We start from the raw sequence: 23,325 nt of genomic DNA, 5'->3' as shown, positions 1-23,325 counted from the left end.
GCACGACCCATTTCAAACTGCTCTGAAGTCAGCTACCAGAGATTTTTTAGGCAATAAAAATGTGGGTGTGTGCTTGCAGAACTTCCTCACTCAGGAAGAACAAGAATAAGCAGCAGCAGCTACTGCTCCACAGAGACAAGATACTGAGCTATGCATTCTCAGATCAGAAGCAGCTGGTCCTCACTCCCAGCTTTTTAGAAGCGTGCTTGAGGGCTGCCAGGATCTACTTTCTGCAGGCCCAAGAAGGCACACAGCACCACGTAGCTTGCAACCCATCTTATACAAACTCATCTGTCTCTTCTTCTCAGAACGCCACCAAGAACTCCCATATTTGGAGTCCCCAGCAGTACAACAATAGGCTGCCCATGACTTTTTTTTCCCCTCTCTACACTGGCAGATAATTGAAGTATTTCCTGTTCTCTAGGGTTTGGTAAATCAGTACCACTATTCTCACTCAGTAAAATTAGTGTAAACCCAAATCAGGGTAACTAAATCATGTACCTGCTGAACTCTGCTTCCAGAGCTCATACCAGTAACACTCAAGAACCTGGTTATCTCAAGCACACACTTACAAAGTAAAACATCTTGGGTGTCTTCACTTGGACAGCTATACCTCCGTGTAAGTAAGGCTCCATATCTGACGTATCACCAATGCTGAAGGAATAAGGTGACACCACTGAAAAGATAATAAAATAAACCGTGACTGACAATTAAGTGTCATTGGATGCTACAATTCTGTATACAATAAATTGTGGTTTTGCCAGGGCTTTTTTTGCTGTAATTTTGTAGTGTGCAACCCTGTTTTGAAAGCATAAACAGAACAGATCCTCCTAACAGGATTGTCTCTCCTTACCAGTTTCTGGACTAAAGTATTAATCTCACATGATCTGTTATGAAATAAGCTTTTTTAAGTGGCAGCAGATATAACAATAATTCTGTTATAATAGCTCTGTAACAAAAATGAAATCACTCTTAGTTTTGTTTAGACTGTGCAAAGCAAAGTCCAGTACACTGCTCAGAGTAGGACTGCAACTCCGTGACTGAAGTAACAGGCAACCAAAAAGGGTAGCTGAAGCATTTAAGTCACAACCCTTCTCTTACACCACCTGGAACATCATTCAGATAAAGCAAGAAGACACAAAAATTGTTAATACACGGAAAACTGAAACCAAAAGCAGAGCTGTGTTTAGAGGAGAAGAGGAAGAACTGAACACGGCATCAGCAATAGCAAAACAAAAGAGTCTGGAGAAAACAGACTCAACCATGCTCAAGGGTACTGTTTTGTTTCAGACCACAAAGTAACACCCACCCTCCTACTCTCTTCTGCTTGAGACAAACAGGCATTCAGATCTGGGAACTGAGCAACTACCCAGCATCCACAAGCAAGTACTACGCCTTGAGACATGCATAATGAAGACCAAAGCAGGGTAAACACAAATCATAAGAATCATTTCAAAAGCATGCTTAGAAACAGACATCAAGGCATCCCTGAATGCTTACATTGTCACCCAAAAACCAAAGCAAACTGTGACACACAAACTGGTGTTAATTTAGGCCAAAACCATGCTAAAAGTACAAGCGTTATGGGACCCTCCAAAAAAACCGAGTTTCATGAGCAAACTAATAACAGTAGCTTCAGAGACTGCCAACCAGTTTTCACTAGCTGACAACACTAGGAAAACCTCTGCACCAAAAAGCAGATTTTTCTGTGCAGCTCACCTGAGGTCTGCACTCCTCTGGCTACAGTAACTTACATTACAGCAAGCTAAAACAAAACAAAAAATAAATATCTTGCAAAGGAGTCAGCAACATTTTACCTGTTATTTGGTGTGTGGATCCATTTAAGCATGACATTCCATTTACTTCCCGAAAGGTTAAGAACTGCCCTGTTTCAAGCATGTGTGGATGACTTTCAAGGCAAGTGACAATACCAGGATTTGACTGAAAATGAAAATGGCAAAGTTAGCAATGAGGAAAGTGTCTGTGTAAAGAAGTCATGCTTTATTGTAGACACATAGCTTATCGTCTATTGAAACTGCAGCCTCTAATACTTCTAGCACATCAGTTCTGTCATAACAAAAGAGTTACCTATGATAACTTTTTCAGTCCTTTTGGTCACAGAGCCAATAACAAGTCATTGTAAAGAAAAAAATAAAGCAGCAGAATGACTTCTACCCCTTACTTGTGTTATATTTGAAATGAAGATCTCCTTTGGCTCCTCTCCCGTTGTGTCCAGCACTTCAAATTCATCACCAAAGTCACAAAACAAACGTGAACATAATCCATATACATCTGCACTGATGAACTACAAGAGAAAGTAAAACCCGTGAGTATCCCTAAAGCAGCACAAGCCAAAGGACTGACCTCTTTCATTCAACCTTGTCCAAGGCTAGCAGTTTACCTTCTAGTGTGCAAACCTGTCAGACGCACCCAGGCCACTGACTATACAGCATAGCATTCATGACAGACTTTGAACCTGCATGAGCATTTCTGAACCCCTACACAAAACCCAACAATCATACAGTGAAATACTTCTGTTTCTACCACTGTTACATTTGGTCTCAGCATGTTCTTTCAGAATTATTGTAAGTTCACAGTGAAAACTATTTCTTCATAGAAATTTTCTGTTGCTGTTAAGAATCAAACTATGGTTACTGAGGCTGGTACCCAGATAATACCAGATATATGTACAGAGTACGAGTATTGTACTCCCAAAACTCATACTGCTCGATCAACATGCTATCTGCATAGAACTATACACCTCATAATCAGCTTTCCCCATTTCTGGATAGAACATGCTGGAGACTCAGAATGCTCACTGTACAGATTATTCATGTGTTTACTTCTATTACCTTAATAGGTGGCTGTTGAGCATGACAGAAGTCATTAATCTTTTTCTGCAGCAGCAGGCTTACTTCAGTCAATATGACACACTGCGAACAAGAACAGAAATATATCTAAGATACCAAAAACAATCAACATCTTCAGGCTATGAAAAAAAGCAGTACTAACAGTAAGTTGGTCAGGTGTTCCGATTCCTTTCCCACACACGTAACAGAGAAAGCAGTCTCAAGTCAGTTTTCTCATTACACATTAAAATAGATGGGTTACTGCTCCACAAGTTCTGGAAACCAGATGAGCAAGAGCAAGAACAGCAAATTCTCACTTTCTTTTTACTGCAACGATGAAACTCAAAACCTAATTAGAATAGTTATGAGAACAGTTACAGGTAATCTCAGGGAGAATGCAGATCTTGAATTTTAAGATTAAATTTAGCAAAACAAACACAAATACTCATGAGTGCACACGGAGAAGCCTGCACAAGCTTCACATACTGGTGCTCATCAAACTGCAGAAATACAATTTCTGCAAGCATTCTTTTAAAGTTTAGTATAGTATTGGGTTACAAAGCATGTGCACTGCATCCCATTCAGTTATACATGGATTATTAAAGCTGGGACATTCAGAAACTTGGTGAGCTTGGGTATAACCAAAAGCCACACAGTAAAAGCTTCCAGCTCAGACTGAGCCATGCACACCGGCATGAGACAGCTGAATGAACAATTGAAAACATCATCGTTCCAGCACAGAGGAGCTCACATTTCATAGATACATGCGTACATAAATATCTAATTATATAGCCTGAGTTTCTACTGCCTGGAATACAGCACACAAAATATATGCAGAACATCTGTACTAAGTACCTGCAAAAAAAGTCACAATTTCGCTTTCAAACAACAACAAAAATTGTATGGCAGTATCTATTAGCTATTTACTGTCATAATAAATTCCATAGTAAGTAGCATAAGAAAGTGCTAGGAACACAAATCCACTGTTTCAGCCTTGAAGAAACAAGCATGGCAATTTCCTTAGTCCAAATACAAGACTACTTCTTTCTTTACATCATTTTAAAATACACTTTGGTTAATTTTCATTTTATTATATTGAAAAAAAATAAATTTAAGCGTTTCCTGTGAGAAAAATACCAGATACAACAGCCTTAAGAGTGACGTACCTGGTACTGCTTTAGAAAGGACAGGTCTGTGGTTTCATCTAGTGGTACAACTGATGCTGCTACATGGACATATGGATTGAGTTCTGCAATGCGATGAAGTGTAGCCTCAGCCCTGAAAGAACAGCAACTTTCAAGATGTTTCATGCATCTACAAAACTGTATTTTCAATACAGAATTTCATACCAGACATGCCCTAGGAGAGCCCCTCAGGAAGTCTCCTAGCAACAATCACTGACTCATTTATTCACACTTCAGTTCCTAGAAGGTTTGAGGAAAAAAGCTCTGTCCAATGTATCACAGGTCTCATGATAACGTGGTATCATGACTGTTTTCTAGTCTCACCCAGATGGCTGAGGAAGTGTGAAAAAGAAATTCACCTTGGCCCCTACTATTAAAGTTACATTACAAATTCCAAACTTCAAGAAGTGAGATGTTTGACAAAGAATTCCAGTCCTAAATTAGACTTCCCCTAATACCCACCTGGGCACTGTAGTCAAAGACAGTAACTCCAGAGAAAGGATGTAAGAAGTACTTGTATATGCATCAGCAGTATATGTATCAGCAGCTCCTAGACAATGAACTGTTATTTTTGTGGCTGATTAAACTGTTACTCCTAGTCAAATTCAGTCTTCCCTCACTCCAAAGACTTTACCAACCTGTTCCTTTGACTGCTAATATCATCTTCATGGATGAAGAAGTTGATCCCCAAATCCCATTTTGTGCACTGCTTGGTGTCATGAACTGTAAGAGCCTATGAAAGTTTAGCAAAAAGAATTTACTGGAAGAAGTGTACATGGTCATAGTACCCAAAAGGACGGATTAAGCCCCACATAGAATGCTGGAGGACTAGCACCACAGAAGATTTAGTTGTTCCATGTATACAAGCTCTTCCAACCTCTTTTCCAAGAAAGCTTACTGTTTGAGGGACAGAAACACATTGCAACACGCATTTCACTAAGCATTTTCCTCCCAGCTAGCAGTGATGACAACATTTAAATAATAAGGATGATTTCTGCCATACTGTGATTAAAGGGCAATCTGTAAATTAATGGATTCCCAAAATTATAAACAAGATTTCTTTTTCTTCTCAATTGGAAGAGTTTTAAAATGCTTTTCTCTAATAAAATTAATCCCAGCAGCACAAAAGCAACTGTTGGATTAAAAAGTCCAACCATTCTAATGTCTACACAAAAGGATTCTGGTGGATGACAAAACAGGATAACATTTTGAATAGTTTGGCTTTCGAGCTTACAGCAGTCCATTTAGGAGAGGCCATTTTATACAAAAGGATTCAATGTCTATCAGCAGCTGACTAAAATATTACATGAGGTATTTCAGAGTGCAGTGGACATCACTGTGAGAGTCTGACTGTACCACTTGAGCATCCAAATTATTTAGTTTTCACTCCCAGGTCCTCAAATGCTTTGCAATCCCTCTACTGAAAGATAGTTTCCGAAATTTAAGATTAGCTGCATAGTAGTGTTGTCCCTTTTTCTCTTCCTCACCCAAGAATACCCAAAACCAGAACTTTTTACATACCTTTACTCCAGCCAGAATTATATTTTTGGCTGAAAAAAACAAACAAAACAAAACAGAGAGATGGACTGTTGCAGATATCTTGCACATCTCTAATTGAACAGTTAAGTGGGTAGACAATAACAGTATGTGATTGCTAAGAACTTCACATCTTAACAGTTTATTCTCTTTTACATTCAGCTTAAGCATTCTACAGCACCACTGAAAGCAGAATAGCATAACCAATGTTAAAACGTCTCTCTACATTTGTCATTTGTCAGCTGCTCATCCCACAGGCATGATTACAGAGACACTAATGGCAATAAACTGGAAAATTCCATGACTCTCTTCTGGCATCTGGTGCAGAGTACCATTAAAACCAACTGAAGTGCAATAAGCCATGTAAGAACCAGCCAAGACAAGTCTGGCTCACAAAAAGTAAGGGAAATTGTTAAGGAGTCTCTTGCACTGGAGAGGTTATGTATTTTTCACCAAACTGCATCTGTTCTCCTACCTTCCATCCCACAGTTCCTACATGGGGATACTTAGGTTACAGATGCTTTTGTGTTACAATCACTGATATTGATGTCAAAAGGAATAGCTTGGATTATCTACTCTCAACCCTCACTCAATACACACAATTTTGGGTAAAGCAACCTGGCCCTTTGAAGCACATTTTAAAGTAAAAAGTGAAATTATATTCTAGTAAAAAGTTTCCTAGAGAAAACACATATAAATTCCCTCAGGTACTTCAGACATGCTTACTAAATCTATAATAAGCTTTATAAGTATTTTGGGACAGTATGTTTACATATACATGTGAATGCTTAAATATATGTTACCTAACTTACCAATCTCCACACCAAGGCCACCTATACCACTCAGGAATACATGGGACTGAGCCATCTTCTGCATTGCCGTGTCTCCAAGAACATACCTCTGGCGACTATAGCAAAGATAAATTCAGATCAAAGCAAGATACAAATAAGTCAAGAGCACATAAAAGCAAGTCAAGAATCCCCAGTCATTTCCAGAAAAACGTTCAAGTATTTTCAGTTATTCTATCATCCCAATTGGTTTCTAATCCACCACACCAATTTCTGCAGATGTGTGTCACTAGTGACATGTGCACAGTTCTATTTACCAGCCCTCTGTTCAGCAAGCCACTGAGGAGATAACTTTTGTGTATTTGAACTGTGTAGTGCTTTAGGAAATAAATGTAAGTCAATTGTAATATTTGAATGCACAATTCAAATAGTGAAATGCATGTAGCACAGACCTTCTCAGTGTGAAGTGTTAGAGAAATTACTTTTAAATCCATGTAAAGCATTTTTCAAGATAGTAGGCTTTTGGAATTAACTGCTGAAGACATAAGCAAGCCAAAGAACTTCTTTATCAGAGATCTTCAAACCAGAGGGTGCAGCAGCTTTTTGAGTCAGAACCTGAGCTCTGGAACCTATAAAATCACCCAGACAATCAAACTTAAACCATTCTAAATACTGCCTTTCTCACAAAGGAATAGCATGACTTTCATAAGACAAATGCCAAAATGTAAAATGACACATATAACACAGGAAGCTCAATTAAAAATAAGCCTCATTTGTTCAGCATGTAAGTATTTGGTTTTTAAATTTATACGTATATATATATATATATATATATGCACTTTAACAATAAAGTAAAAGCTTTTCATCCACAATGTTATTCTAGGGACACCATTTGTTCCAGTACAGGGTCTCTGAACTATTGTCATGCCAAATGATTTCAAGGCCCTCCCAGCTAAGAAATTGAAACAACAGTAATAATAAGAAAATAAATGTGATTTTTTTCAAATCTACCAAAAAAACCCAAACCAAACAAACACCAAACCAACACCAAAAAACCCAATACTGTGAAGTTTGGAGGATAACAGAGATACTGATGACATTCATGAGGACAGAGAATTATGTTAAAGACTGAGGAATAAATGAAATTATGAAGGAGCTAAATTGTGTAACATACGAAAAGAAGGCAGCAAAAGACAAGGAACAAGAGAGGAATATCTACCTTGTCAAAGGGGAAACAAGCTAAATACATAAAGAAAATCCCTATTACAAATAGGAGAAGCATTATTCCTGTTTTACAAAAAGCACACATTATTGATAGCACTGGAACTTTGAACAACTACACAGTATTTATCTATGCTTTTTACTGTTCAAATACTAATAATGGCCATAACACAGCTGTTACGAGACCAATAAAGGACCAGTTTTACAGAATGAGGAAATGTATCTTCAATTCAACCAGTTCTCACCACTAACCCAAAGAAGTGGGTTCTATTTCATTTGCTGAACACTCTGGGGGTTTTGCCTTATAAGAGGATGAACACAGCAGCACAAGTGCACACACTTCTACCTCCTCAGCAGCAGACTGTTTTCAAGCCTTGTCTTTTACATTACCGCATGCAAACATGTTGTAAGTCAAGAGCAACAGTTAAAAATCAGATATTCTTACCTATATAAAGCATCATCGATTTCCATAGAGTCTGCTGCCATAATTGATATGATTTGTTTACACTAGAAGGGTTACAAAAAGAAATAATCTAGTTACATTGGATGCAATGTCACAGTTGGCCCCCTCTCCCTGCTCCACTCAGTTCTTCAACACAAGGAGTGAAAACTACAAAAACTGATATTACACAGGAATCGCTTTGAACAGAGAAGCCTATAGAACACCACAACATCTGGGTAATTAAAATGAACAGGAGCCACAAGACAAGAACCCTCAAACCTTCCATGATTTCAAAATACATATTTAATTTCCCCACTGAAGAGATTCAAAACTTAGTTCTTGTATTTGCCACAGTTATATTGACTAAAAGTACAATTTAATTTTATATTAATAGCTCCAAGCTGTTTAACTTCCATCTACCTGACTCGTGCTTTGTTTTGAAGAGAAGACAGGAGATCCCTGAATGACTAGGAATAGTTTTTTATGCTGCATTATTTCTATGTTTGCTGAAACTTAAGAAACAAGTTACTATTTAAGCTAACTGAAGAGCTCAATACGCAAAGATCTGAATGAATGCAACATTTAAGTAAGATTTCAAGTTAAACAGTTCCCTAAGATTTATAAAAAATAATAATATCTGCTGTTAAGTCCTTCAGTCATTACCAAAGACTTTCCCATTGTTAAGTGACCCTAGTGATAACTAAGCACTAAGACTAGGTTAACTACCCAAAGACTAACTCAAATTTATTGCTCATCTGGTTTTGGCAAACATTTTAAGGTTTCTGAAGTGTGGCACCTGCAGCCTACCACAACTCACAGACTACAACGTTCTAACCTGAAATCTGTCCTTTTGATTTTTTAGGCTTAACTATAAAGCACTCAAGTACTGTAGAAAGGGACACAGTCATATTGATAGCAGGCCACAAATAGCACCGGTTAATCTCTTTTACAGTGTGGATACTAACTCCTACACAGAAGCTAGTACACAAGACAGTCAAATTGAGGCACCTCCATCACAATCTACACCACCAGTTACCTTCAGTGCAGTCCCTGTGCCCTTACACAACAGGGGCTGAAGACAAGCAATGGCAATGTTACCAGATCATTTGAGGACCCAAATCTTAAGACAGAGAGCAATATATCTCATTTGAGAGTCATGGGCTTCTGGCCCTGCTTAGGTAAAAGCCTTCATTTCAGCCACTGACTGGGATACAAGACTTTTAAGTTCCCCTCAAATCAAGCCAACACCATCTCCTAACAGCCAAGAGCAACCATTTCCATACTGCTCTGCTCCATAATCTTCCTCCACAAACAGCAGAGGCAGTCTGCGTCTGCCCAACATAAAACAGATTGTGGTAGTAAGGTGAGGAAGGTGATCCACCTGGATAAAAACACCCAGCCTGCTCTGCTGTGGCTACTGACAGCCATCTCAATCACTGTGCGTCCCAAACAGCCTTCTGTAACCAACAAGGATGTCCGATCAACCCACAAGAGAACCTTCTCCACCTGTATCACTCAGACCTGGGTGACAGTGGTTCTTCCAATATATTTCTCAATTCTCAGTTGTCATCCTGTATGCTCTGTTACAGCACTGAGCTGCTGCAGGTATACCCATCAGCTATGGCTGAACCTCTCCTTCCGAAAGAGGACTTAGTGGTACTATTATCAAGTAGTTCCAAGACAAAGTTTTGTTACTATATTTCTACATCAAATTTTATTTCTCATTTTAGTTTAACCTACTGAGTCTGTCTCACAGGCAGGTAATATGGGGAGAGAGGGAGAGGAAAGTGATTTTATTATGTCTTAGTTCTAATCAGGTGGTTGACATTTACACATTTACCTGTTTCCTTTCTAAAAGCCAACGCTATCAGTTTTACTGCCAGGCTCCTATTTAACTGCGTAAGTAATGCCCTTCATTTTTTAATGCCTCAGCTGCCTGTGGGACACAACCCAGGGACAAACTGCGAGGCTGCATGTTACCAAGGACTGAGATGCTCTGAAGAGCAGCAAAGGCACAGGAGCTGTAGTGGTGGGCTGGTTTCAATGTTTCTTACCTCCAAGTCAGCGCAGGCTGAAGCAGTATTAATCAATTGCTGTTCAGCAGGCTGGGATGGCAGGGAGGCCTGGATTCATCCCACCTATCCAGCGTTTCCAGAGGCGGATCCCAGCCGATGCAGTTCCCTGTTCAGTCGGCGGAGAGAGAGAGAGAACACGCTCAAAACCACTGTTACCTGCTCAGCTGGGCTAATGGGCGAAAAGCACCTCGGATCTACAGCGGAAACCGAGACAGAGCCGCCCGGCCCCCAAACGAACCCGACCCGGGTCCCAGCATTGCCCGACCGACAGCAGCCCGAAACCCCGGCTCCCTCGGGGCGTCCCCGAGGCTCTGCGCACCGACATCCGGCAGGCTGCCATCCCCCCCTCCGGCCCCGCCGCCGCCCGCCCTCACCACCCTGGCGGCCTGGCGTTGCGATCGAGGCCTGAGCGCTGCCGGCACTACGGGGGAAGAGGCAGGAAGGGGGTAGGAAACGGCAGCGCCGGTGCCGCGGTGCTTCCCCGCCTGCGCCGACATGAGGGGCCGGGCTAGGGCCGGCCGGCGCGGCCCGCCTCCTCCTGCTTCACGGCGGGCGGCCCGAGCCCGGCCTGAGATGGCGGCGGGCAGCATGCGTTGCTGTGGCACCCGGGGGGGTAGGCGCGTAAGCCATTAGACTAAGAACATTTTCTGCCCAAGTACAAGCCCGTTGTTTAAAGCAAACAGGCAAGCCCCCGTTAGGTTGAAGCGTTACCATTTCAGACGATCGAGAGCACCGCTGAGCCCTGCTCCTTAGGTCTCTGCATCTTGCAGGCCAGTGCCAGCAAGATAGTGCCTACCTCAAAAACAGGCAAAATGTCATTAAAAGGGTCTAGGGAGTGATGTTATGAAATGTTGCAGAGTATCCAAGGCTGTAGAGGAGCAGAGATCTGGGGTAAAGGTGTCAAAAGCAGTGTGTGGCCCTTGCCAGCATGGTATAAGTTGTGGAAACATTTTCCCTTTATTTACGGTGTCCTTTAACCAGGAGGAGGCAAGCTGCAGCAACCATGGCTCTGCCTCACCACCAGCTCAACATCACCTCCTATAAATGCTCTCCTGTTCCTCAAGCTCTCATCAAGATCCCAGCACTGCCCACCTTACCCCATCAGGCAGTTGGGTCTCCCTTTCTTCAACTTTAACCCTGCTTTCCCTTTCACCATTCCCAATGGTTATGTTATGGTTAGGTGAGAACCTGGCTTGATACCGTTAGCCCCTCTTATAGCTAGAATGGGAGGCATTCATACTGCTGCACAAGCAATGACTGAAAAATGTCAGTGCACACAGTTGTATACATAACAACAGTCACATTATATTTGAAAACATTTGTAACTTAAACAACTACCTGCATCCTACAGTACACGGGGGGGGGGCCCGCCCAGGCAAGCCTTTTTCTGTCTTGCTTGGGGTTTGGGAAACTTGTAGGAGCAAGAGAGCACATGTTTTGTGCTCTTTCTTTCTGAGAATGCAATGCATTATTTTAGCATTCGTATCTAACAATTTTAGCAATCCTTCACATCTTCCTCAAGGTTTATACCTCGGTCCAAGAACACACGAAACTCTTGTATTGGGTTAGTAAAAACCTACTTAAGAGCAGCTGGACAACGCTGTGCTGTTTCAAACGTGAGGTTTGCTTTGGCAGGATTAGGGTGAAAGATCTTGACTTTCACCCGGCTCTTTTTGTGTCACACAGGAGTAACAAGAGAAGATGTGGGCAAATTTCAAAGAACCACTAGAGGCCAGCAGAAGTCTGAAATACTGGGTTGAAAGATAGGATAAACGGAGAAAGCAGTTCAGCTCTTCAGGATGGCAAACGTAGCCCTAACCAGTAAAGGAATATTTAAGGCTGGTATTTGCTCTGTAGCTTTTTCACGTAATCAACAAAATTACTTCCATTATTTCAACAAAGTAATTTCTAAACGCAATGCATGTACCCAATTAACAAGAGTCCCAGCTGTAAAGGATGAGAGGAAATGAAATAGCTCCTCAGCTTCATTTTGCTAATTTGCTAATTAAGTTCTATCAGCTATTTTTACACTTAATTTTGTGGTATCTTTCCTTAAAAGTGAACCTTTTTTATTATTTTTCAGGTTAAACTAACAGTTCTTAAGAGCTTTGCAATCAAATATGTTGTGAAAATAAAAAAAAAAAAGTCTGCTACCTACCATCTCTCTGTCCTGATCATTGCATTTTTTAAGATACCGTTCACTTTGATATGCAGTCATCTCACATGAAACAGGTTTTACATAGTAACAATGAATGCTGACAAGCCTTCTGCCTACATGGAGAAACGACAATGTCTAGTTAATTCTCACCTAACAGTTCAGTGGTAATTAAGTAAAGGCCGTCAAGTGAAACTGTGAACATGGGCATTTTAAGATAAATTGCCAAATAAAAATGGGCAGATTCTGTTTACCCCAGAAGCCAAAGTAAATGGTTCCCAAATACACCAATTAGCAGGTGTACTCAGGAGCCCTCTAGATCTATGGCACCAAACCAAAAATATACAGGTTTTTCTCTTATTTTCCAAGACTGCAAAATCTGAAATAGTAAAGCCATCTAACTTTTCTTTTCCCCTTAGCCTTCTCTTTAAAAAACACATATAACTGTAAAATCTTAGTAAATTTGGTTAAATAAATAAATTTTAAGGGAAATCTCAACTCCATACTTGTACCACATTAGATTGGCAAAACGTATGAAGCAATGCTTCAAAGTCAGTTTATTGACTTGCTGAAGCAATGAGCGGTACCTGGCTGTGGTCAGAATACCACTACCTCTGGACTCAAGCCTATTTGTGCCCAAAATCTCTGTATTTTCAGTTTAGCTGCACTGCTGTAGATTTCTTCTGCGTACAGGTATTGAAGACATCTTTAAGTCCAGTATTTCCAATGTATATTTTGGTATATACGATATCTATATGGTATATATGATATATATATATGATATATACCAAAATACATATATATGTATATAAATACATATACACACATATATATATGAGTTATATATATATATATAATGCTGATACAGCGGTAAATCTCATTTCCATCTGAAGGGGAAAATCCCAGCCACTTGCAATTTGTTTGGTTGGTTGTTGGGTTTTTTTAAAGTAAGTCTTTAAATTTCCTGATTTCCAGACATAATTTCACATTCTTAATGGGGACACCAAAGTGGAGATCTGGAGGGCGTCTGTGTCCATGATCCATTTAGTTAATATGTAAATTAGCAGGAAAAAATGTATGTAGTTTTCTCCCTAAAAATGTGTTATCTGGAAGTACTTAGGCAAACACAATTCTGTTTAGCACACAGGCCAATGCAGAGTTGACCATAAATCCACATCAGTATCATTCAGTGGGTTTCCCAACATTCTGCCATAGGCTGTGGTTTGCCATCTGCTCTCAGAGGAGTGAAATTCTGACTGGCAAGGCTTTGTTACCTCTTTTTGGCACAACATTGTGTAGGAGTGCTTTGCTGTCATGTCTAAAAGGACTCCAGCTTCCCAATGGGGTGGGCCAAAGGATCCTGTCACTTAAGGCTGCTCTAGCAAGTGACACCTTCCTAGAAACCATGTTAACAATGTTGCTAAAATCCTGATCCAGATAAACAAGGGCACCAATTACCTAAGCTGATTCCGTGCTGATATGTGCATGAATGAATTTCCAAAAGCAAGAGCCAGCTTTTCCGTGTGTGTGTGTATCTGTAACGCAGGCTGTGAAGTGCCAGATAAATATTCATTGCTTTTGGCTATTGGTTGTAAGAGCTTGTGGCTCTTAGCACTTCTAATTTGTTAACAGGAACAGCAGATACGGGATTGGAGTTTCCACAAGCTTTACTTACATAAGGAATCCTGGTGATGGATTGATGCCACTCAACCAGACCTTCTCACAATTAGTCTCTTATTTCTTTCCTACTTGTGCTCCAGACTGAAAATTAGCATGGGTAGTCTTCAAACAACCAACTTGAATAACCAGAAGTTTGAAATATGTTTCTTGATGCTTAAATCTGCTTGGGAAATCTCAGGAGAATTGGTACACCGGCTGCACAGAGCTCCCTACAGCCAATTTCCAGGAATGCCTCGTTACAAGGATAAGTTTTTCAAGGCTAGAAATAAGGTGGTGGATTCTTGGATGAAGTTTCAGATCCATTCTCAAATTTGGATAGCACTAGCTTAACTGAAGTTAAATTTTACAAAAGCAGAAGTACCACCTTTTCTTTGCTGAAACATCTGTAAAGTTCCAACCACTGTTAAAGACAACAGTTCCTAGGATGGGGAATGAACAGAGAGAGCTGCAGATTTAGAATAGTCTTATATCAAAATAAGGAAGATTAGTCTATTTTGCATCATATACAATTTTAAGCTCCGTTATTATTAAGCAAAAAAAAGGACAAAAAGGGAGGAATTGTTTTTAAATACATTTAATGCTATGAAACATAATACCTTTATATCATTTAAATCCTTGCTAAATCTTAACGTCAACGATAATAAAAGTTTTTTATAAATGTTTTCTTTAACCACACGATATTCTCTTTGTTTTATTCTAGGGCAGAAAACAGAGTCTTCATAAATAAAACACTGGCATGGAGTGTAAGACAAACCCAGGCCAGACAGTGTGCTAAAAAACCTGTGAAAAGTGCATCTGGCTGGCTCAGGACTCCCTGAGTAAGGTAGACATCCTCCTAAGCACCTCTTGGCTGTTTGGCCTTTCATGAGAAAACATGAAATAAAGTCTGCCTTTCTCATTTTAAAGGTATTCTATATATACATTTCACTTGCAGTGTGAGGTAGGAACCAGTTTATAGGGGTTGTATCTAATCTGGGCGTCACATCCTTGCTGTTGCCCCTCCATTCACTAGGCAAAAAGATTTAAGTGCAAAACAAGCCTTAACTGTCTATGAAAGTGGAACTTTCAATTCATCAGCTGATTGTAAGGAAGGACACTTGTCATGATTTTCACCTTCAAAGCAATAAGAGGCACAAAAAAACTAGATGTACTTTTTTTCCTAGAGGATGCTTTCATAAAAAAGAGGACCTAGACACTAGAAGAAAAGTGTTTCCAAGTGACCTAATCCAAAACTCTGTGAGGTTTCTATTTTCAACTGAACCTGGCCCAGAGTAAATTCTTAACTGAAAAATAGCAGCAACTCAAAAGTGCATAAATTACAAACTTCATTAATAAATTAAGGAAATAGATTTGCTGCACGTAACTATCCTCCTGAGTGTCCCAAGATCCCTTTCCTTTTGCAATGGACACTGAAAATGAGAATAAAGATACTACTATTTCAAAATCAAAACCTTCAAATTTTTTTTTTCTGAGATAAGGCATCTTGTCTTTTACTGAAATTCAGAAGATACATAGACAGGAAGGAGCCTAATAACAAGACAACCCCCTCCTCCACCACCAAGGCTTAATCAGTGTCTTTTCCATCCATATGTAGACTTGTAATTCAGGGTGTGAGTTTTCAAGAAATGCTGAGCATCTCATTCCCAGAAGTGCTGATTGTTGAAGAACTTGCACAGTAGGAAAGCTGAGGGCAGACCCAGTCCTAAGCAGAAGGGGAGGCAGGATGCTTCAGAGAAATTTCCAGCTGTAGCAGGTTCACCTGTGGGGCTTGCAGCTTCTTTCATGTCTCCTACAGACTCTTGTGAGTCCTGCGTTCACAGCCTAAACATTCTGATTGGCATTCAAAGACTGCAGGAGATAGTACTGCAGTAACATTTTGGATCCTCATGTTGAAGGCCTGGGCTTTAGGGGACAGTAATAGTCATGCCACTGGAACCCCCTCCACCAGCAATCCATGAGATCTCATGAACAGAGGTAGGAAAAGTGCTTAATTGGTATATAAGGATCACGTTTACTCTGAAGTTCTTATTGGGACTATTGTTTAATATGAAATTACTCTTCAGCCTCGTAAGACATGATCATATTAATTCATGGAGAAATGAATCCATCAGTGAAGCACAACAGTGTCACTAACTGCTTTCGTTGCAGTGAGATGGTTTCCGCTGGCTGCCATGCTCTGGAAAAGCACGCTATTTCTTGAACGAAAACGTTGTTTCCACTTCACTGGTCGTGAATATTTATTTTTCCTTTAGCACAAATTTAAATGCTGGGTTTTCTTCCAGGGAGGTTGTTCATGAGGACACACTCGTTACGAAGAAATCTGGGTGGAGCTTGTCTTTCTATATCAAGCATATTGTGAGTTGAACAGAGTAGATCTGATCTGTAAGCCATCTGGTATAGAGGTAGCAGTACAGTATTGTGATAAAGCACTTCCACAACAGCACTTTCAAGCACTTTGAACCTCACAGAATCCAGAAAAAAAATCCCATTAAAAATGTGCTTCGAAAGAAGAACACCAAGCTTTACTCTTACTAGTACTGCAGGCACAGAAATCCTCCTTTTCCTTAGCTAGGACCTACCCTTGATCCTGACTGATCCACCATTAGTGATCAAGAACATTGAGCAGGGTGAACATGCAGGGTCTTGGCTGCAGTCTGTGCAGATGATAATCTCTAACAATATTAATAATCAGGGATTCACTTTTGCTAGAAACACAGCTGTGCCAGAATCTGCTTCACTGGAGGAAGAAGATTCAGCTTCAGACCTCAGCCATGGCTGAATTAAAAATTCTCTTTTTTTTTTCCTGGAAAATGTTTGTATTTATAACACAGGTAAAACTAGTAGATTTTAAACGTTAGTTTAATGATATTAGGTTGTAATTTCTGATAAGTGAGAATGTTTCAAGGCTCAAAGATGAGACAGGCTATCTGATATGTTCAGTATCACAAGGGGTTAGGATCTCTGACAGCAAAGAAAGCGCTTGCTGTGAGTGAAGTTTGCTTTAACCAAAACTACATAGGAATATATATACCAAAAAAAAAAAACCTTTCAGAATTACAGACAAATATGAGTTACATGTAGTCCATGTAGTTAAATCCATTTTTGATTTTGGAATTAGATGCCAGTTTTCAAGGTAATCCACTCACGGAAATAAGTCACTCGTGTGTAAACTCCAGGTTTATTTGGTTTGGCACATTCATCTCCCCAGCTCACTATTCCCACGAGGTACCACATCAGCCTAGAGTCTGGAGTAACCAGTGGTCCCCCAGAGTCCCCCTAGAGAAAGAGGAGGGGAAAAAAGAGATTTAATTGATCAGAAGGAAAAATACAATTCCCTCCATGGACAGAAGGGTGTGCCCAAGAAGAGAAGAAAGCAAGAAAGCAAGCAGTATTTCAAGAGCTGCCATTCGTGCAGAATGCAGGTTGTTCTTGAAACTTGAGTCGGAAGTCAGTGGCTTTTTCCTGTTTGCCATGGAACCTCCTGATCTGCCTCTGTAGTTTTACAGTAGAAAGGAAAAAAGCTTCTCTTCTGTTTTGTGAAACACTGCTTCCCACCTGCCTTGTCTGCCTCCTCAGACAAAGGAGGGAAGCACAAATATGTACAACAGTCCAAGTAAAGAGGAAGTTTTTTCTCCCCAGGAACCGCTATTCTTACAACAAATAGTCACTTGCAATAATAATATTTCAAAACAGATTTCATCAAGTACTTGGGTCTTCTAATTAGACAATATCTCCTTAAGATAATAGCCACTTCCAAAGGGTCAATTCAGACACTGTTAATAGCATGACATGGTAATAATATTTAAACTGGAAACCTTACAGGCTGAAAGGCAGTCCTCACCCAACAGACCAAATTCCCCATCTTCCAGCAAAATGCACTCTTCTGTGCAGGTCTCCTAAATGCTGTGCCAGTCAGGAGCAGAGGAACTGAGCCTCCCAGACTTATTCTGCAAAGGGGTTTTACTTTGAACACAGATCTGTAGGACTGTGTTTCTGGAAAGAGTCTGTTTTGAGCCAGCACTTGGCAGTACATTCTTTGTAAATAACATAAATAGAAATCGTGGTTTTTAAAAGTTTCCATTACGGAAATACTTTTGTTCAAACATAAACATTTACTTGCAGCATTTACAGACCTGCACCACACGAGTATCCCTACCATTCTATTTACACTTAGCTTCCTTACAGTTATCTTTGTTTCAGACAGTTTTCCTTCCTCTGATGCAAGTCTGTTACCAAAGATCATATAACACATCTGTATCGGGATGATCCAGTCCAGAATTTAATTTCAACGAACAATAATGCATTTTTGCTGTCTACTTAACTGCTACATTCTTAAGCTTCTTCCTTCCTAACTGCATAGGTGTTTGTCTTGATTACTTGAGACATTTAATTTTTAGCTTATATTTACTATTTCAGCATTTAGCATCTCTGTCAATTTCTTGCCATATCCCTTTGCAACCATATTGTTCATTTTCACACACAAGAAATTAAGAGAAGCAAATGGGCTTGTAGCAGCTTTTTTGAGTTACAGAATAAGATTTAATTTCATGCTATGAAAGGTTTAAATGCTGAATATTATCATAATTTAGCTCTCTTTGTATAGGTTTTATGTGCTAAATCATGTGCTATAAATGCTATTTCATTTTACAACTTAATTCCTGTTTGAATGGAGCCTACATAAAGGACTAATACATTGTCAGTTAAGATTTGGTCAACCAGACACCAAAATTAGTATTAAAATAGTTTTCCTTTCTTGTTTTCAGCTACAGTTACCTGACAAGCATCTACCCCTCCTTCCAAGTATCCAGCACACAGCATCCTAGGTGTTATGTCCCCATCGTACACTTCTTTTCTGTTGCAAGTCTTTGAGTCAATAAGTTTCACTGTTGCTTCCTGAAGAGCATTTGGAGCTGGACCTAAGAGATAATACAGTTTGGATATTTGTTAACAGAATTATCTTGCAGTAGTTGAGATACATACAGGAAGAGCATTTAATGTTCTCTGATGGAGGATCAGCTTGACTTGGTATAATGTAGAGGTTTTGCTTGTTGATCTGTCTAGGTTAGGCCCTTAAGGAAAACGTACATACTCATTGTCTTAAAAACTGTACCATTGGGACAGAAGTAGCAATTGGCATGGCACATACTGCCTTGTACATACTCCATATAATACCATGGAACACAAATTACCTAGCAATTTGAGCAGATGATACAAAATGAACATGTCTTTGGTTCCATTGCTAAATCTTAGCATGGCCTGGTAAGTGTCTGAGCTTGGGTCAGTCACTGCAGCTCACTCTGCTCATTTACCTAAGAGCCCAGAGTTATCTGTAGCTCCTGTCTAGGGCTGGGAGAATATTTTTTTTTAGGTGGTATGTAAACACATGCATTGCTAGACTACATGTCTTAAGAATTTACAATGTGAAATGGAAAGGCTGAAAAAAGAGAGCAGTTTTCTGCTTGAGTGGACTGTAGCTCTTTGTCCAGTGTAATTTTATAAGAAGGATCTGCTGCTTACAGCTAAGCAAGCCTATTGCTTAAAGCATTAGGCTTGTTGCCATACAACATATATCTGCAGAAGAGGTATCAATTCAGTAGCACAGCAGAGCTACTGTTTATGCAACATACAGGTTGCCTGGCAGACTCACCGTCATTGGTAAGTGCTCCCCAGCCTGTGATAACAGCATAAGTATTGTACAGAAAAGTCTGAGATGGCTCAGGTAGACAGACACGGTGTACAGTACTTGTAAACTCAACTCGTTTCGAGAGCTGCACAAGTGCAATGTCATAATCATGTTCTGGGTACTGGTACATTTCATGAATTATAATAGTCTTGATTGAGCGTTTCATGCTTGGTGGCTTCAAAAGAGCTCCAAAAGTAGCAGTCCACTCCTGAGGGTGACCCATGCTGAAAAAGGTAAGAGTGCTGTTATTTAGCTGTAAATAAAGGTGTCCAGGACTTTAAACTTAGTTAGCACCTTTACTGTAAAGCTCCTTTAAGCCATGTCCCTAGTAGATTTTTAAGGCTTTCATCACTTTACATCAATGTCTCACATGATGTTGTGCTGCTGCTAAAGAGGGCAGTCTGCATTCCCTCCTCAGCCATGGTCTCATACTCCCCCCCTGCTCCTTGTCCCTGATCCAGCCATTGTGTAGCTGCAGGGTGTAATCAAATCAAAAAGCTCTTCTGCCAGAAAACTCTTCATCTCCATTGCATCTTTCGAATGTTAATAATCTGTTCCATTTTAAATGCACTCCAGCTTCACAATTGCCATGCTTGAAACAAAAAGAAGTTGGGAGTGCATGGCTGAATAGAGGGGTAGGAATGTGAGATTATAACCTGTGGTAGCAGCCTGCCATGCCAGCAACCTAACTTCAACGTGAAGAAGTGCCACATTCAGTGCAACAGGAAATAAATACTCTGCCATTTCAGTCACATTACTGTCCCTGCACTTTTTTGCTCAATATGCCGAATGACTACTGATTTCCACTCACGATTGACAGTTCTGCCCAGTCTTTAATTTCTCATTGAAATAGTCAAGTGATGTGTCTGCTTAACCCTGACTTTTCTCCTCTAAGGCAAAAGACTATTTCCCTGGAAAAGAGTTAGGCAAGTAGTGCAAATCTGGAAAGCCATGTAACTTGATAGGCAGAGAATGGGGCACATTCTGCTGCAGATTCTCTCTAATATGGGAACTTACTCTCTGAAGCAGTGAGCTGCAGATACAAGCCAGGTATTGCTGATGAGTGTTGCACCACAGCGATGGATATTATTGTACTGCAAGCTAGCTTGCCACGGCCAGTCCCCAGTCTCTGCAGTAGACAGTCCGCCGACTATTCGCAATGATGTTGATTTTGCCATTGACTTGACTGACCTATTCTGTCGTAACCCGCAGACTGTCAAAAGGAGAAAGAGTGTATCAGCTATTCTTCTGTAGAGTAATATACCTGCCAGTGGCTGTGAAAAAAAGGTAGAGTAACACATCACTTAGGTTCTCTAACACTATCAGCATCAACAAGAAAACATACCTTTCACCAGTCCCCAAAATCAGAGATCCTCATGCACGACCCATTCTGTTAGAAGCCTGAATGAACATCTGACTTGTAGAGAGCCATGATGGTCAAGCATTCAGGCTTAACTGCATAAGCAGCCCAAATCAGAAATCAAAACCATCACCACACACACAGGACAATTCCCAAACACAGGGAATTTGCCATTAATGTCCCAGGTAATTTGTCATTAATGTCCCAGGTAACTTGTCATTAATGTCCCAGGTAATTTGTCATTAGGATAAAACATGAACAAGGCAAAATCTAAGATAGGAATGATCCAAGCCATGGGGTTTTGCCACACATGCATGCAGATTACATCAGCAAGATGTCACCTGGAAACAAGCAACTGTGCATTGCACAAATGGCAGTCTGCAAGCAGACCTGGAAAGGCACTTCAGGCAAAGAGCATCACATTAATCGAAGCCAGAGAAGTCAAAGGCATGGATACTTCCAGCACAGTGTGCATCCATGTCAAAAAGCATTATCCTCCAAACCCAGACAGAAATTAAAATATGCATGGTTTCAGCCACTAAACTCAGGATATTCAGAAGCAGCTGAAGCTCCCCCATAGCTTTGAGAAAATTCCTCAACGGATAAGAGCTGCCTCAGCTCTCTTCTCCCATCAAAACAGCATCGAATCCCTCTTACCTGGACCAAGACCCACTAGTTTTCATCCAGGCCCCAATTTCAGCTAGACATTAACAAAGTTGACAGAGAGGACCAATCCATTAAAAAAGAGACAGGGCTAAGAATCATTTGCATAGTGACAACACAATCCAAGCTATTGCACTGCCTGTTTCCTGCAGACAGTGACCCAGAGTGGGACAAAGCAGAAATCAGTAGTACATCTCTGAAGAGCTGTAAGCCCCAGGGCCCTTGAAGTCCTCAGAAGTGAAACACTGGAGCCACACACAGTGTAATCTCTGCCCCTTCCTGCTAGGATCTGCACAAGGTTATGTTAACAGTACCTCATAGTCAAAAGAAGCAGCAATAACACAGCAGATTGAAAGCTGTTCATAGATTTTGGAGAATAAAGAAAAAAAACAAGTCATGTAATATGGAGAAATTCATGTGCTCAGTGTAGAGTCTGCCCTGTTCTGAGACATAAAACCACAGTGAAGGAAATTGGTGAAATTTAAATCTACTTGTGCAAAACTTACATGTGAAAGGAAAACTGAAGAATATAACTCAGAAGACTGTCTTAACTAGCATGCTTCCCTGCAGAAAGATATTGGTAATCCTTAATTACTGGTCCTAAAACTGCATAATCCTGATAACCATCTGAACGGTCAATGTTCAAAGCACAGGGAAAAACTCAGTTTCATCCGTATCCCAGAACACCAGCACCTAAAACCAGCATCAACTGATGTTATTTAATCTTCAATTACTTGACAGCCTGCTGCTAAGGAAATAATCAAACCTCTCAGAGTCGAAAGAAACCCAACTTTTAAGCAAAGATAGCTTTTTATAACAACTATATCTTCAAACAAGCGAACTTCCTTCTCTAAAAGCCTAAAACCATCTCTAAACCAAGCTACCTCAATCTAACCACTACAGCATTACCTTGAGACCAGTCATATTGCCTTTTTATGTCTGTGAGGAGCAATTTTGTGCTTCTAGCCATTTCAAAATCCAAAATATTTTCATTATAATCATTTTCTAATGTAACTTCTTTACATTTCCTTGTGGTCCTTTCTTCCTTCCAATGCATACTTAAGAAAATGACATATTCGCAGTTTCTGAGAGCACAGAGAAGGACATTATTCCAAAATCTCCTGCCTGTGCCCAATCTTACCATTTTAATAATAACTTGATGAAATATAACAAGGGAAAGTGTAGAGTCCTGCATCTGGGCAGGAACAACCCCAGGTTCCAGTATAGGCTGGGGAACGACCTGTTAGAGAGCAGTGTAGGGGAGAGGGACCTGGGGGTCCTGGTGGACGACAGGGTGACCATGAGCCGACACTGTGCCCTTGTGGCCAAGAAGGCCAATGGCATCCTGGGGTGTATTAGAAGGGGGGTGGTTAGTAGGTCGAGAGAGGTCCTCCTTCCCCTCTACTCTGCCCTGGTGAGACCTCATCTGGAATATTGTGTCCAGTTCTGGGCCCCTCAGTTTAAAAAGGACAGGGACCTGCTGGAGAGAGTCCAGCGCAGGGCAACTAAGATGATCAAGGGAGTGGAGCATCTCCCGTATGAGGAAAGACTGAGGGAGCTGGGTCTCTATAGTTTGGAGAAGAGGAGATTGAGGGGTGACCTTATTAGTGTATATAAATATATAAAGGGGGAGTGTCACGAGGATGGAGCCAGGCTCTTCTCAGTGGCAAACAATGAAAGGACAAGGGG

The 23,325-nt window shown here is 40.5% G+C and overlaps 2 protein-coding genes and 1 long non-coding RNA gene across 3 annotated transcripts in view; 1 reads left to right on the top strand and 2 right to left on the bottom strand.

The window, feature by feature from the left end:
• The window catches only part of UBA6 (ubiquitin like modifier activating enzyme 6), a 28,760-nt gene extending 18,074 nt beyond the window's left edge, over positions 1-10,686 (bottom strand). Inside the window, exons 1-11 of the mRNA XM_061355254.1 lie at positions 10,470-10,686; positions 10,075-10,201; positions 8,024-8,085; positions 6,382-6,476; positions 5,555-5,583; positions 4,672-4,766; positions 4,016-4,127; positions 2,853-2,933; positions 2,183-2,305; positions 1,818-1,941; positions 573-676 (exon numbers count right to left, since the gene is read on the bottom strand). Of these exons, the coding sequence (XP_061211238.1) occupies positions 573-676; positions 1,818-1,941; positions 2,183-2,305; positions 2,853-2,933; positions 4,016-4,127; positions 4,672-4,766; positions 5,555-5,583; positions 6,382-6,476; positions 8,024-8,064 (804 nt within the window). The 5' untranslated portion in view covers positions 8,065-8,085; positions 10,075-10,201; positions 10,470-10,686. The remainder of the gene's footprint in view (positions 1-572; positions 677-1,817; positions 1,942-2,182; positions 2,306-2,852; positions 2,934-4,015; positions 4,128-4,671; positions 4,767-5,554; positions 5,584-6,381; positions 6,477-8,023; positions 8,086-10,074; positions 10,202-10,469) is intronic.
• Positions 10,687-16,650: 5,964 nt separating this feature from the next.
• LOC133213191 (transmembrane protease serine 11E-like) overlaps positions 16,651-23,325 on the bottom strand; it is a 43,252-nt gene continuing 36,577 nt past the window's right edge. Inside the window, exons 7-10 of the mRNA XM_061355253.1 lie at positions 20,631-20,826; positions 19,578-19,837; positions 18,704-18,846; positions 16,651-17,206 (exon numbers count right to left, since the gene is read on the bottom strand). Coding sequence (XP_061211237.1) covers positions 17,045-17,206; positions 18,704-18,846; positions 19,578-19,837; positions 20,631-20,826 — 761 coding nt within the window. The 3' untranslated portion in view covers positions 16,651-17,044. The remainder of the gene's footprint in view (positions 17,207-18,703; positions 18,847-19,577; positions 19,838-20,630; positions 20,827-23,325) is intronic.
• LOC133213192 (uncharacterized) lies at positions 20,761-22,029 on the top strand. Its single transcript, XR_009725718.1, has 2 exons — positions 20,761-21,158; positions 21,205-22,029. It is a non-coding gene; the product is annotated as an uncharacterized LOC133213192 (long non-coding RNA).

Source organism: Neopsephotus bourkii, unplaced genomic scaffold (assembly GCF_033783945.1).
Source record: "Neopsephotus bourkii isolate Nb327-2 ecotype Australia unplaced genomic scaffold, CSIRO-AGI_Nbou_v1 NB_787, whole genome shotgun sequence".
NCBI lineage: Eukaryota > Metazoa > Chordata > Aves > Psittaciformes > Psittacidae > Neopsephotus > Neopsephotus bourkii.
Note: the sequence above shows the minus strand (reverse complement) of the source record. Positions and strands in the feature narration are given on the sequence as shown.